Below are 10987 nucleotides of genomic sequence, written 5' to 3' on the forward strand. Positions count from 1 at the left end.
AACACCCACGCAACATAAATTATCAATGATGGTGATTTGCAATAGTTTATTAATCCTTCCAATCACTGCATTTAAATCTGAAAATGCAAAACTCAAGAAAGAGATTTGTTTAAAGAGAGTCTTTAGAGATTGTCAGTCTTTAATCTTTTGAATTAGTTATGAAGTTACAGTCAATAACAGAAGCACTGGGATGACAGTTTATAGTTTAGATATAACTACTGATGTTCATGGTAAATATTAAATTCACTGTCATGTGCTCAAAAATGAAAGTTATAGGCAGCAATTACATTATTTAATCAATAGGTGGCGATAACCAGCCATCAAAACATGCCACTGAATAATTCTTTAAAAATGAGACATCTAGCAATGAAACATGAAGGTTTATCAGGGAATAACTGAATCATTTATTAACAATGAAACTAAAAATAAATATGAATTGTACAAATTATAACGTTAGATTTCTAAATATAGCATTATCAGCAACAGTACTAGTAACAGTAAACTTCAATTCATTTATATTCAGCTGATAATTTTTTCATTTTATTTCTATATTAATAAAATTACAGGTTCTCAGTTCTGTTTGTTAAAAAAAAAATCTTGCAGTACTGTTTTTGAAATAAATGAAAAGCAAATGACATTTGTCTTCTCCCCTTTTTGGCTGATCTGAAAAATGGTCCCATCCTTGATAAAAAATAATAATAATTATGCGATCCGTTACACCACTAGTCGAAACCGTTTCTGTCTTTGGAGGACGAGGAAGCTCTTGGATTTAATTGAAAATACCTTAATTTGTGTTCATGAGAAGGCTTAATGTCTCAGGGGTTTGGAACGACATAAGGGTGAGTAATTAACAACAGAACTAACCCTTTACAGACAAATAAAACACGCTCTATTAAACCTCACTTGGTAAATACATACAGATGAAGGCAAAATTATTAGCCATCCTGTGAATTTTGTTTTCTTTTCCAAATATTTCCCAAACGTTGTTTAACAGAGCAAGGGGCATTTCCTGTAATATTTTTTTTTCTGGAAAAAGTCTCATTTGCTTTATTTTAGCTAGAATAAAAGCAGTCTTACAAAAATATGTATATACCCTAACCTGCCTAGTAACCCAATTAATCTAGTTAAGTATTTAAATGTCACTTTAATGTCACCGATTACTACAGGGTTTATGCAGGTTTCACAAAGTTAAATTTAAGACTTTTCAAGACTATTATGAATGAAATATTAGACTTATACAAGGCTAAAGGCCCAGGATTTTTTCAGTTGTCCCAGTTGGAAAAGAATTTAACTTGCCCAATCAAAAAAATGATTAGAATTTATTACATTTAATAATACAATAATAGCTATTCAATAATAAAAAATATAGGTTAGGTCAGTATCCTCTGCAGTAAATAAATAAAGAACTTTAAACAAATGTTACTATGAGAAAAGTAATAAAAACATTACAGTAAATATAGTTAAAATGCTATTTTTTAAATAAAAAAAAATTACTGAGGTTGGGAATTTTGGTGATTGTATGAGCATACATTGTTGTATGATTGAATGTTAATGGCCAGATAGGATAGCTATATATGAACAAAGGAAATTTTGGGCCTACTCACACTATGCTATCTGTACTGTGCCCAGGCCCGTTTCCCGGATCGTTTGAGAAGTGTGAGTGCGCTGATTCGGTTGGAAGAGGTGTGCCTGAGTGCGGTTCACTTGGGCTTTGGCGCGGTACACTTGTGTGTGAGTGCAAAACGCGCCAAAGCCGAAACTGAAAGCGAGACGTGACTTTTAAGGGACCGTTTCATATGGATTTATTATTCATTCTTACTGTTCAGTGAATGCAAACTGTCATAGTTTATTAAATATGCAAACCCCTCACTGCACGACAACTGCGCACCTTCAGCAAACCTCCTAATTCCTGCAGGACAAGGGTTTTATGATTGTTTATGAGCATCAAAAGTGGCTGATCTGTTCGGCGAAATATCTGACAGCGTGTCGCCGCATCCCTAAGGACTAAGTGATATAACTAGAGAAATCTCCACTGTGCTGAGCGACAGCGCTTCTTACTGAACAGCGCAGCATCGATGACGTTAGCGTGCCCAGGCCTGATTGTAATGTGAGTGCGGGCCGTTAGGGGAGACGGGGTTAGGGGAGACGGGTGGGGTGATTGCGCAAGCGTCTTTTGGCCCGGTTTGAGGCAACTGTACATAAGACCTGTCAAAAAAGATTTAAGACCTACAACAAAATATATTGTTAGATTTAAGACTTTTTAGAGCATAAAATTTCGCTTTTGAGATTTAAGACATTTTAAGACTTTTTAAGACCCCGCAGATACCCTGATACTTGCATCTTGCATCTTGAAAAACATTTAGTAAAATATGATGTGCTGTCATCATGGAAAAGATAAAAGAAATCAGTTATTAGAAATGAGTTATTGAAACTATAATGTTTAAAAATGTGTTGAAAAAAATCCTCTCCGTTAAACAAAAATCGGGGGAAAACATTTACAGGAGGGCTAATAATTCTGACTTTAACTGTATAGATAAAGAAATACTGTATGCATATGTGGTACATTGACTTACATTAGTCTCAGGGTAAGCCGTGTCCCGGACGTCCAGTTTGCTAAGGGGCAGGAAGGTGACTTCACCAGGCAAGTTCATCTTATTAAACTCCATCAGGATCTTTGTACTCACTTCATCTGTCTCCACAATGTGGTAAAACAACCTGAGAAAACAGCAGCACGCAAACATCATCATTACCCCAATGGACACTTTTAAATTCGAGGAAGAAAGGAGATTCAGCAGAGCGGTAATAATAACCTGGTTCCTGCAGTCACCTCCACACAGGTGTAGAAAGCGGGCTCGCACTCAAAGTTATTCATGACGATGCCGTGGTAGCCGTTGATGACGTGCTGGTTGATGCCCTTCCGCCGGAAATGCTCTAGGACTTTATTAATGCTGTCGATGCCGTTCAAAATAGCCTGGAGAAAAACATTGCATTTCAAAGTTTGTATTTTCACTTCTACAAGTCCAGATGACGATCTAAAGTTGTGATAATCCGAGTTCATCTATCCTGATGTATATTTCTGTAACGTGGGAGAGCTGCTATAATTAGAGACTGACTCAGTCCTAGAGAAACCATCCAGCAGCCAAGTTGAGCTCAGAAGATATGCTTCATACAGGGTGAACCAGTGTGGGCGGCCTTTATTTGATTTTAAATATATTACTGATCACGTATGATGAGAAGTAGAGCTGCACGATTAATAGAAAAGTCATCAAACTTATGATATGGCTTAGAGCAATTATGAAAGTAGGGCTGAACAATACATTGTTTGAGCATGGATATCGCAATGTGTGAATTCGCAATAGTCACATCGTAGAATTACATTGTTTATTAAAGAATAAAAGATAAAGATATTATTTACAGTTATTTATACTATGATGACCATTTTATTTTACTTTTGATGGTTCAATTTCTGTACCTAAATACTGTTAGACTCTCCAGAAAACCATAAAGCACTGTTTATTTATTTTTGCTTGTAATTTTTTATAATTTGTGCAGATGCCATGCATAGAAAAAGACTCCCAGTTAATCTAAATTTATAAAATCTTTCAAAACAGAGGTATTCAAATCATCTGCTGAAATTAAATTCGTATCACAATTTATATCTCGGCATATCAATGTCAGATTTTTCCAATACCGTACAGCCCTATATCAAAGTAAAAAAAAATCAACCCGGGCTCATTGTGGAAACGTAGCCCCGCGAATGTTTCTGGAGACAGCGAAATACGTCCCGGGAGGTACGTATTCAAGCAGTTTTTGTTTTCGCAAATCCGCGAGAGGCCTGTTTGCGCCCGCACTGTTCTCGCGTGAATAGCCGCCGGAGGCCGCTGTAGAGTGACCGTCCGTCCGACTGACTGTTATGTTACTTTTATGTATGGAATATACGTTATATTATTCATTATATACGTTATATACAATTATTTTCTTTTTCTTTTTTTTTTAAAGGTAATAAAAATCTGATAAATACATCTTAAACGTTCAGTTGTTAGGTTTCTTACCTTTCCGGTAGCGGCTCGCAGTAGCTGTTGTTTCTTCTCCAGGTCTTCTCGTTTGGCTGCCAGCGCCTGCTGTTCTGCGTTCTCCTCTCTCCACAGGTAACTGCAGGAGGAGGGACACAGACACACCCTTCAGCTCTGGCTCAAAAACACTACGCCTGGCTTCAGCAGGACACCCTATTCTATAGCCTCATCGTGCTGAGAAACCTATGGCTTGTGGAATATTAATAACTAAAAGAGCAGGTGAGGAGAGGAACGGCTGGTATGGGAAATAAGAAAGAATGCTGGAAGCATGGACCAAAGCCATAGAAGAGTTTTAGAAAAGGATCTTACTTTCTCTCGCTCTGAAGCTCATCCTTTCGGTTCTTCACTTCGTAGTACTTCTTGTCCAGCTCTTCCACTCGAGTCTTCACTTCGTTCAGATCCTGGTCCAGTTTCTGTGGGCGAAAAGCGAAGCCGAGATGAAATGCTACGAATGAAAGATGTTCAAGAATAAATGTTCACAGCAAAACTGTATAGTGAATCTTACGTTGTACTGTTCCAGGTTTCTCTCTTTGTTTTGCTCGGTGTCCTCCAGATCTTTGTGGATGGCGGCGATCTGCCGTTTCTTGTCATTGATGGCCTGATCCAGAGATTTCAGCTCTTTCTTGATCCATTTGTCTCGCTCTTCTTTAGAGGTGAACTGACTGCCTCGACCCTGCTTGGCGTAAAGATCTGTGCGCTCCTGTGTGGCCTGAGCAAGCCTGAAAAATAGGTTCAAAATCCTAACTAAAGATCTGAACATGCTTTAAATATTGCGGCAAGAAACAAAATAGTATTTGTAAAAAAATGTTGGAACAAAACAAAGGGGCGAGAATTGTAAAATCAGATTGTGAAAATTTGAAAATTTGATTAAATATGAACATTTTCAAGGCTTCAGCAGATTTTATGAGAGTTCATTGAAGGTTAATTCATTAAGAACTTGTCAAAACTAAATTTTATGAATAATTTGAAGATGTAAGTAGATTTTTGGGGAGCATACACAACTTGAAAATACTGATATTGATCTCCATAAGTTTTTAAATAGTTTACACATAGAAAAACAGCTTAATAATAAAATGTTTCTCAAAAACTCAAAATGATTACATTTTTAAATAATTAATTATTAATTGTGATGCTCTTTATCGATATTTTTGTCTTCAAGTGTAAATGGCTAAAGATTCTTAAACAAGAAAAACTTGGAAAGATCTCTGTTTCTTGAAAAAACATGTTTGATTCATCAAATCAAAAACTTGCCACAAAAACGAGAAGGTTAAGTTAAGAAGGCAATTAAGCTAGCATTACTAGAGGTAGCCTCAGCAGCATTCATTCAGGTAATCCATTAAGAAACTGATGTTTCTCAACTAGTGGGTAGAGCTGAAGATCTTTGTCCGAACCCACTGGGTCTTTAGTGACCTATAGCTATTCCCAAACTAAATCTGTGCACGCAGAATTCCGCAGATTTTTAGCCAATCATTGATTCTGTGTATTTACTTGTGTAAATGTGTGTACATTTATATTTATTCAGTTTTTAAATTAATTCCAGTAATATAATTGACTAATATGAAAATGTTTATTAGATTTATTTACAATATAGTTTGTAAAGTAATATTTTCTGTCTTTTAGTAGATCTATTATATGAGAGACTTGCTTTGTTTACCAAATAAAGTGGATCTAATTGTATTTGCATTTTAAACATTAAAGTTTTATTTCATATACTAAGGTTTTAGTTATGATACTCCCAAAAACATTCTGCATAAATCTGCAGATTTTAAACAAAATTCTGCGCAGAAACAGGTTTAGCCTTTAACTTTTAGCGCCCTATTACAGCTCTACTAGTGGGTGTGTTTTCAGTGACCCCAGTGGTTGATAGCTGAGAGTCTAGGTGATTAATAATGATTTTTTCTTTCTAACACACATTTTATCATCACTTTACCTGGACTTTAAAGATTGCAGGGACACACGAACATGGAAAAATAATGTACATGAATATAATATAGCATAACATATAAAATATATTATAATAATAAATATAATAAAACATTAATTTAGTCAAAAGGGGCAGGATAAAACAAGATAAACATATAATCAAATACAACAAACAATTAAAACATTAATTAAACAAGATTTTTAGCGTTAATAAATTCTAAAAAAATAAAATAAAATAAAATTCCTGGTGACATTTTACAAAAAACATCCTTAAGAGAGTTCAACGGCGACAAAAAAAACCCTTCCGATTCAAAATAAAACAAATCAACATAGAAAAGAAAACTGCATTCCCCACTTCATGAGCCCTTTTCAACACTTCTAAGACTTTTACCGGGCAATTCCTCGCTCCTCTTTTTCCTTCACGGTGTTGAATTTGGGTTCAGTTTCCTGCAGCTCCTTCTGCTTCTCTTCAATCTTCTCCAGAAGCTTCTGTCGCTCTTTGAGCAGCCGTTTCTATTGGCCAGAAAGAGAAGAGAGTATTAAAATCACATTCAGCTCTTTTTATAGAACGCCTAAATACATTTTCTGCAGATGCGCAAGGAGCTGCTCCTATTTAAAAAGGTGTTTATAATATTCAGCGTCATAAGCAGAACAAAGGGGATCTCCATCTGAGCAAACCTGCATTCACATTCACCATTCAAAGGGCAAATGACGCACTTTCGTCCTCTCCTCTGCAGGAAAACACACACACATTTGGCCAGGTGGGGCTAATCCACCTTTAAGCCAAGGCGGGATGCAGAACGGCTGAGTGAAAGTGTGTATTTCACACATAGAGGGATACACGAGCATTATGTGTGTGTTTGCGTCTGGCGTGGAGCCCGAGCTGGAGTGAGCGTGTGTAGTTAGTGACGCAGACGGAGACACTGCGGACCCTCTGTTCACTAGAGGCTGCCAGCGTTTCCTGCAGCTCGCTGGCGCTCGGCGTGTGTTTATGAGCGACTTTTGTTTTGAGAGCATGTGTAGGAGAGACGCGTGTTGGTGTGTGAATTCAGGCATTGCCATTTTAATTCAGTGGCAGCAAAAAGGCTGAAGCGCGCAGGTGGGTATTTGTTGGAGGAAACAGTGCTTTTAAATGCATCATTATAAGCATTTACATACACAAAATAAAAAGGTGCAAAAGACTAACTACACATGATTTAATGAATTATTAATTACAATCTGTAAATTCATGCTGATAAAACAAACTGATCTTAATTGATAAAATAAATAACGCAAATGATATCTAATATTCATATAAACTTCACTTTTAGTCAAAAAATTGGGGTAAGATATTTAAAATGTTTTAAAATAAGCATAAGCAACAAGCAAAAATACTGTACAAATAGTAAATATGTGACATGTTATTGCACTATAAAATAACTGTTAAAAAGTAGTTTATCATTTAATTTAATAATTTATTCCAGTTTTTTTTTTTAAGACGAATTTTTACCTTTATTACTCCAGACTTCAGTCTCACATGATCCTACAGAAATCTGCACGACATTGGACAAATCTGACATTGCGATATTTTTTTTTCTGCAATATATATTGCGATATGAATACAGTTTCATCAGGCTTAAATCGATCTTTTAGATCGATAGCGACTTAGAATTTGGATTGACTGGGGGGATTCTGTAAGGGTGTGAACGGTGTATAAAAATAATAAACAAATTGCGAGCAAGAATAATTACAATACAGCAAAATATATATATTTTATATGTATTCAGGTACAGAAACTGAATAATTGAATGGAAAAATAACACTGTATAGTCTTTATTGTATTAATAATTCAGCAAAATTATTCTTCATTAAAGTAACAAATGTTGTTCGTTATTGTGTCCGAATGCTTTACACTCTCTTGAAATGCCTTTAAAATGCATACAAATGACAGTTATATTAATGCTGTGCAATGACTCCAGAAATCTTATGTATTCTCAATTGTTGATCAACTATAATCCGAACTCAACACTGCATATCTTGCGATGTGACCATTGCGGACACACACATTGTGATATGGATGTTGAAACGATATATTGTGTAGCCCAACTAAAAACCTCTCCCTCATATGGTTTTATGAATTCATCCCCCTTATGAATTTTATTCTTCGGTTGCAGAGAAAAGAAAATATTTTTAAAAATGTAGTATACCAGTATCCATTTATTTCCAAAAAATATGTACTATTAAAGTCAATAGCTACCAGCTTCCAGATTTAATCAATATATCTTCTGTTCTGTGTATCCCAAGAAAAAAAAGAACTTAAATATATTTAGAACAAGTGAAGGATGAGTAACTGATAACAGAAAACACAGTTTTGGGTGAACTGTCCCTTTAAACAAACATTTTCTTCTGAATATTCACAAAATATTTTCAGATTTTAAGTTTCAAAACATTAAAAAGATCATGCTTTTGCATAAATAATTTGCTAATGAAGTTTCTAATTAATGTGTTCTAGGGTTGTCACGATACTGAAATTCAGTACCAATCAATACTAAAGTTTGAAAAACATCTATATCCCACTAACATTTGAGCACTGATGAGCGTGTTCTTAAACAGCGCTCATTTGCCATTGTGTTCACATGCTTGACAGAAATTACTGTGATTGGCTGTGAAGGTCATCAGTTTACCGAACTCCTCGCTGTTTACTGAGTTTAAACAGAGATACAGCAACACTGGAGCGTTTAAAAGTCACATCGATCAGCTGGTTTGTCTATAGGCTGACATATGAGCGAGCCGCTAATGAATCGTGACTTTAAATTGATCCAGTGTTCCTGTATCTGTAGTTGCACTCAGTAAACAGCTAGAAGTTCGGTGAACTAATTACCTTTATGCCCAATCACAGTCATTTCTGTGGAGCATGTGAACAGTAGTTTAAGAACGCGGTCAACAGCACTAAAATTTTAGCAGGAAATGGACACTTTAAAATTTCAGCATCAACTGGTACCGAATTCCAGTATTGCGCAACCCTAATGTGTTCAAGAACAAATTTTTTAATTACCAAAAATAAAAATTGTTTAAGATTTTTCACAAATCTCCATTTCTATTAATCAAAATACTAGCAATTATCAGTTACGATAATCAATAATTGTTTAACTATGCTTCTTGAGCAGCTAATTAGCATATTCAAATACATTCAAGAACAGATACTCAAAAACTGCAGCCTTTGAAATATAATAACTGTGCTACAATATATTGTTATTTCATAAAATGTTTTGGAAGTATATATGTAACTTTTGAGACTCTTATGAGGTTAAAAATTTTACATAAATGATTTTTTTTTTACCTGACAGATCTAATAGTGCAATTATACTACTGATTACAACACAGGCTGGAAAACCGATTTATGATGCATTCATTCAAAGATTTGTTAATTTAAAAAAAATATATAGAGATTTAATTAGAGTGATTTCTTTATAAACAGAAACTTTCTAATTTCCAAGATAACACTATTTGTAAATGTGTGCGTTGAGTGCATATGTGTGCCTGTAGCGCGTGCATGTGTTAGTGTGTGTGCGTCTGCTAGTCGCACCCTCTGTTCGCTGTTTCCTGCCAGCTCGTCCTGCAGATCTTTGGCTTTGAGCTCCAGTTTGGTCCTCTGTTTGATCTGCTCCTGTCGCTCGGCGCTCAGCTGTTCCTTCTCCTCCTTCATGGCGGAGATTCGAGACTTCAGCTCCCGCACCACACGCTCCGTCTCCTACAGAGACACAGAAACACAGAGGTTAGATAACATTACTCAATAAGCTGATGAAAGCAGTTTCAGAGGCTGCTTAAGTGAAAATCTAACGTTATTACTAGAATTTCAGGTATTCAAATCAAGTACTTACTTATTTTCCCATTATTGTGTTTGCATCTTTTTGCAGAGAAGCGTATATAATATAATGTATAATTAATTAATTGCAGCATATTGATATAATAATAATATTAAAAATAATAAAAGATTTTGTTAAATGTATTTCTTACACAACAGTATATTAATGCTGGGTTCTCATCAAATGTAAAAATTAAGTACCCACATGAGCAAATTACATGCAAAGTGATAGCAAATAGAGATGATTTTTTTTTTTTGACAGACGGAACAAATAACACAGAATGCATGATGTGTTTGCCACCAAAACATATTAATCACATCTTTTGCACGTATAGCAATAATTTTCATGTAAAATAGCATTCAAACTCACATTATTAGCATTCAACCCTAAAGAAAGCACATGAGGGGTATCTGAGGTGATCAGTTTGTCAGTTTTCTGTTGTTCACCTGTGAGAAATAGAAACTATTCTATCATTTTGAGATGTTGGTAAAAAATTTAACTGAGCAGAAAATGTGTGAAAAATGTGATTGTAAGAAAAAAAAAACCTGCAAGTAATCTAGAGCAAGTGCTGCAATGGTGGTGTAGACCCAACAGAGGTATAGCATTTTAAATAAATGTTTATAGTGAATGGCAATAAAATTTGTAATATACTTTTCTTTCCTTTTCTTAGGGTTTTCTACAGGTTTCACAAAGACAAATCTAAGACCCTTTTAAGACTATCAAGAATGAAATTTCAGATGTATAAAGGGCCAAAAGACAAAGATTTTTTAATGGCCAGGGAGAAACAAATCGCCTTGCCTTATCAAGAAACTAATTCTAATTAGTTATTTCTTAGCCACATATTTTAAATAATGTGTCAAATGAAGCAGACCCTAGTTGTATACATGCACATTTTTTCAACATAACCAAAAAAACTTTATTAAACTAAACAAATCCACAACAGACTTATAATATTAGTTATAAATAGAGTTTTGCTAAAGCTTTTATTGTGATAAACTTTTGGTGATTGGATCGATTGGGTAGCTTTACATAAAGGAAAACTAAGATGCATTTAAAATGATTTAAGACCCACAAGACAAAATTTCAGTGAATTTAGGACAATTTAAATGCTAACCTTTTGTTTTATTTAAGTGTAAGATTTTTAAA

The 10987-nt window shown here is 35.0% G+C and overlaps 1 protein-coding gene across 1 annotated transcript in view; it reads right to left on the reverse strand.

The window, feature by feature from the left end:
* Positions 1-10987, reverse strand: part of smc3 (structural maintenance of chromosomes 3) — a 49725-nt gene that overhangs the window by 23682 nt on the left and 15056 nt on the right. Inside the window, 7 exon segments of the mRNA NM_214689.1 lie at positions 2574-2715; positions 2811-2971; positions 4053-4152; positions 4383-4486; positions 4579-4792; positions 6388-6509; positions 9562-9726. Coding sequence (NP_999854.1) covers positions 2574-2715; positions 2811-2971; positions 4053-4152; positions 4383-4486; positions 4579-4792; positions 6388-6509; positions 9562-9726 — 1008 coding nt within the window.

Source organism: Danio rerio, chromosome 22, assembly GCF_049306965.1.
Source record: "Danio rerio strain Tuebingen ecotype United States chromosome 22, GRCz12tu, whole genome shotgun sequence".
Classification (NCBI taxonomy): domain Eukaryota; kingdom Metazoa; phylum Chordata; class Actinopteri; order Cypriniformes; family Danionidae; genus Danio; species Danio rerio.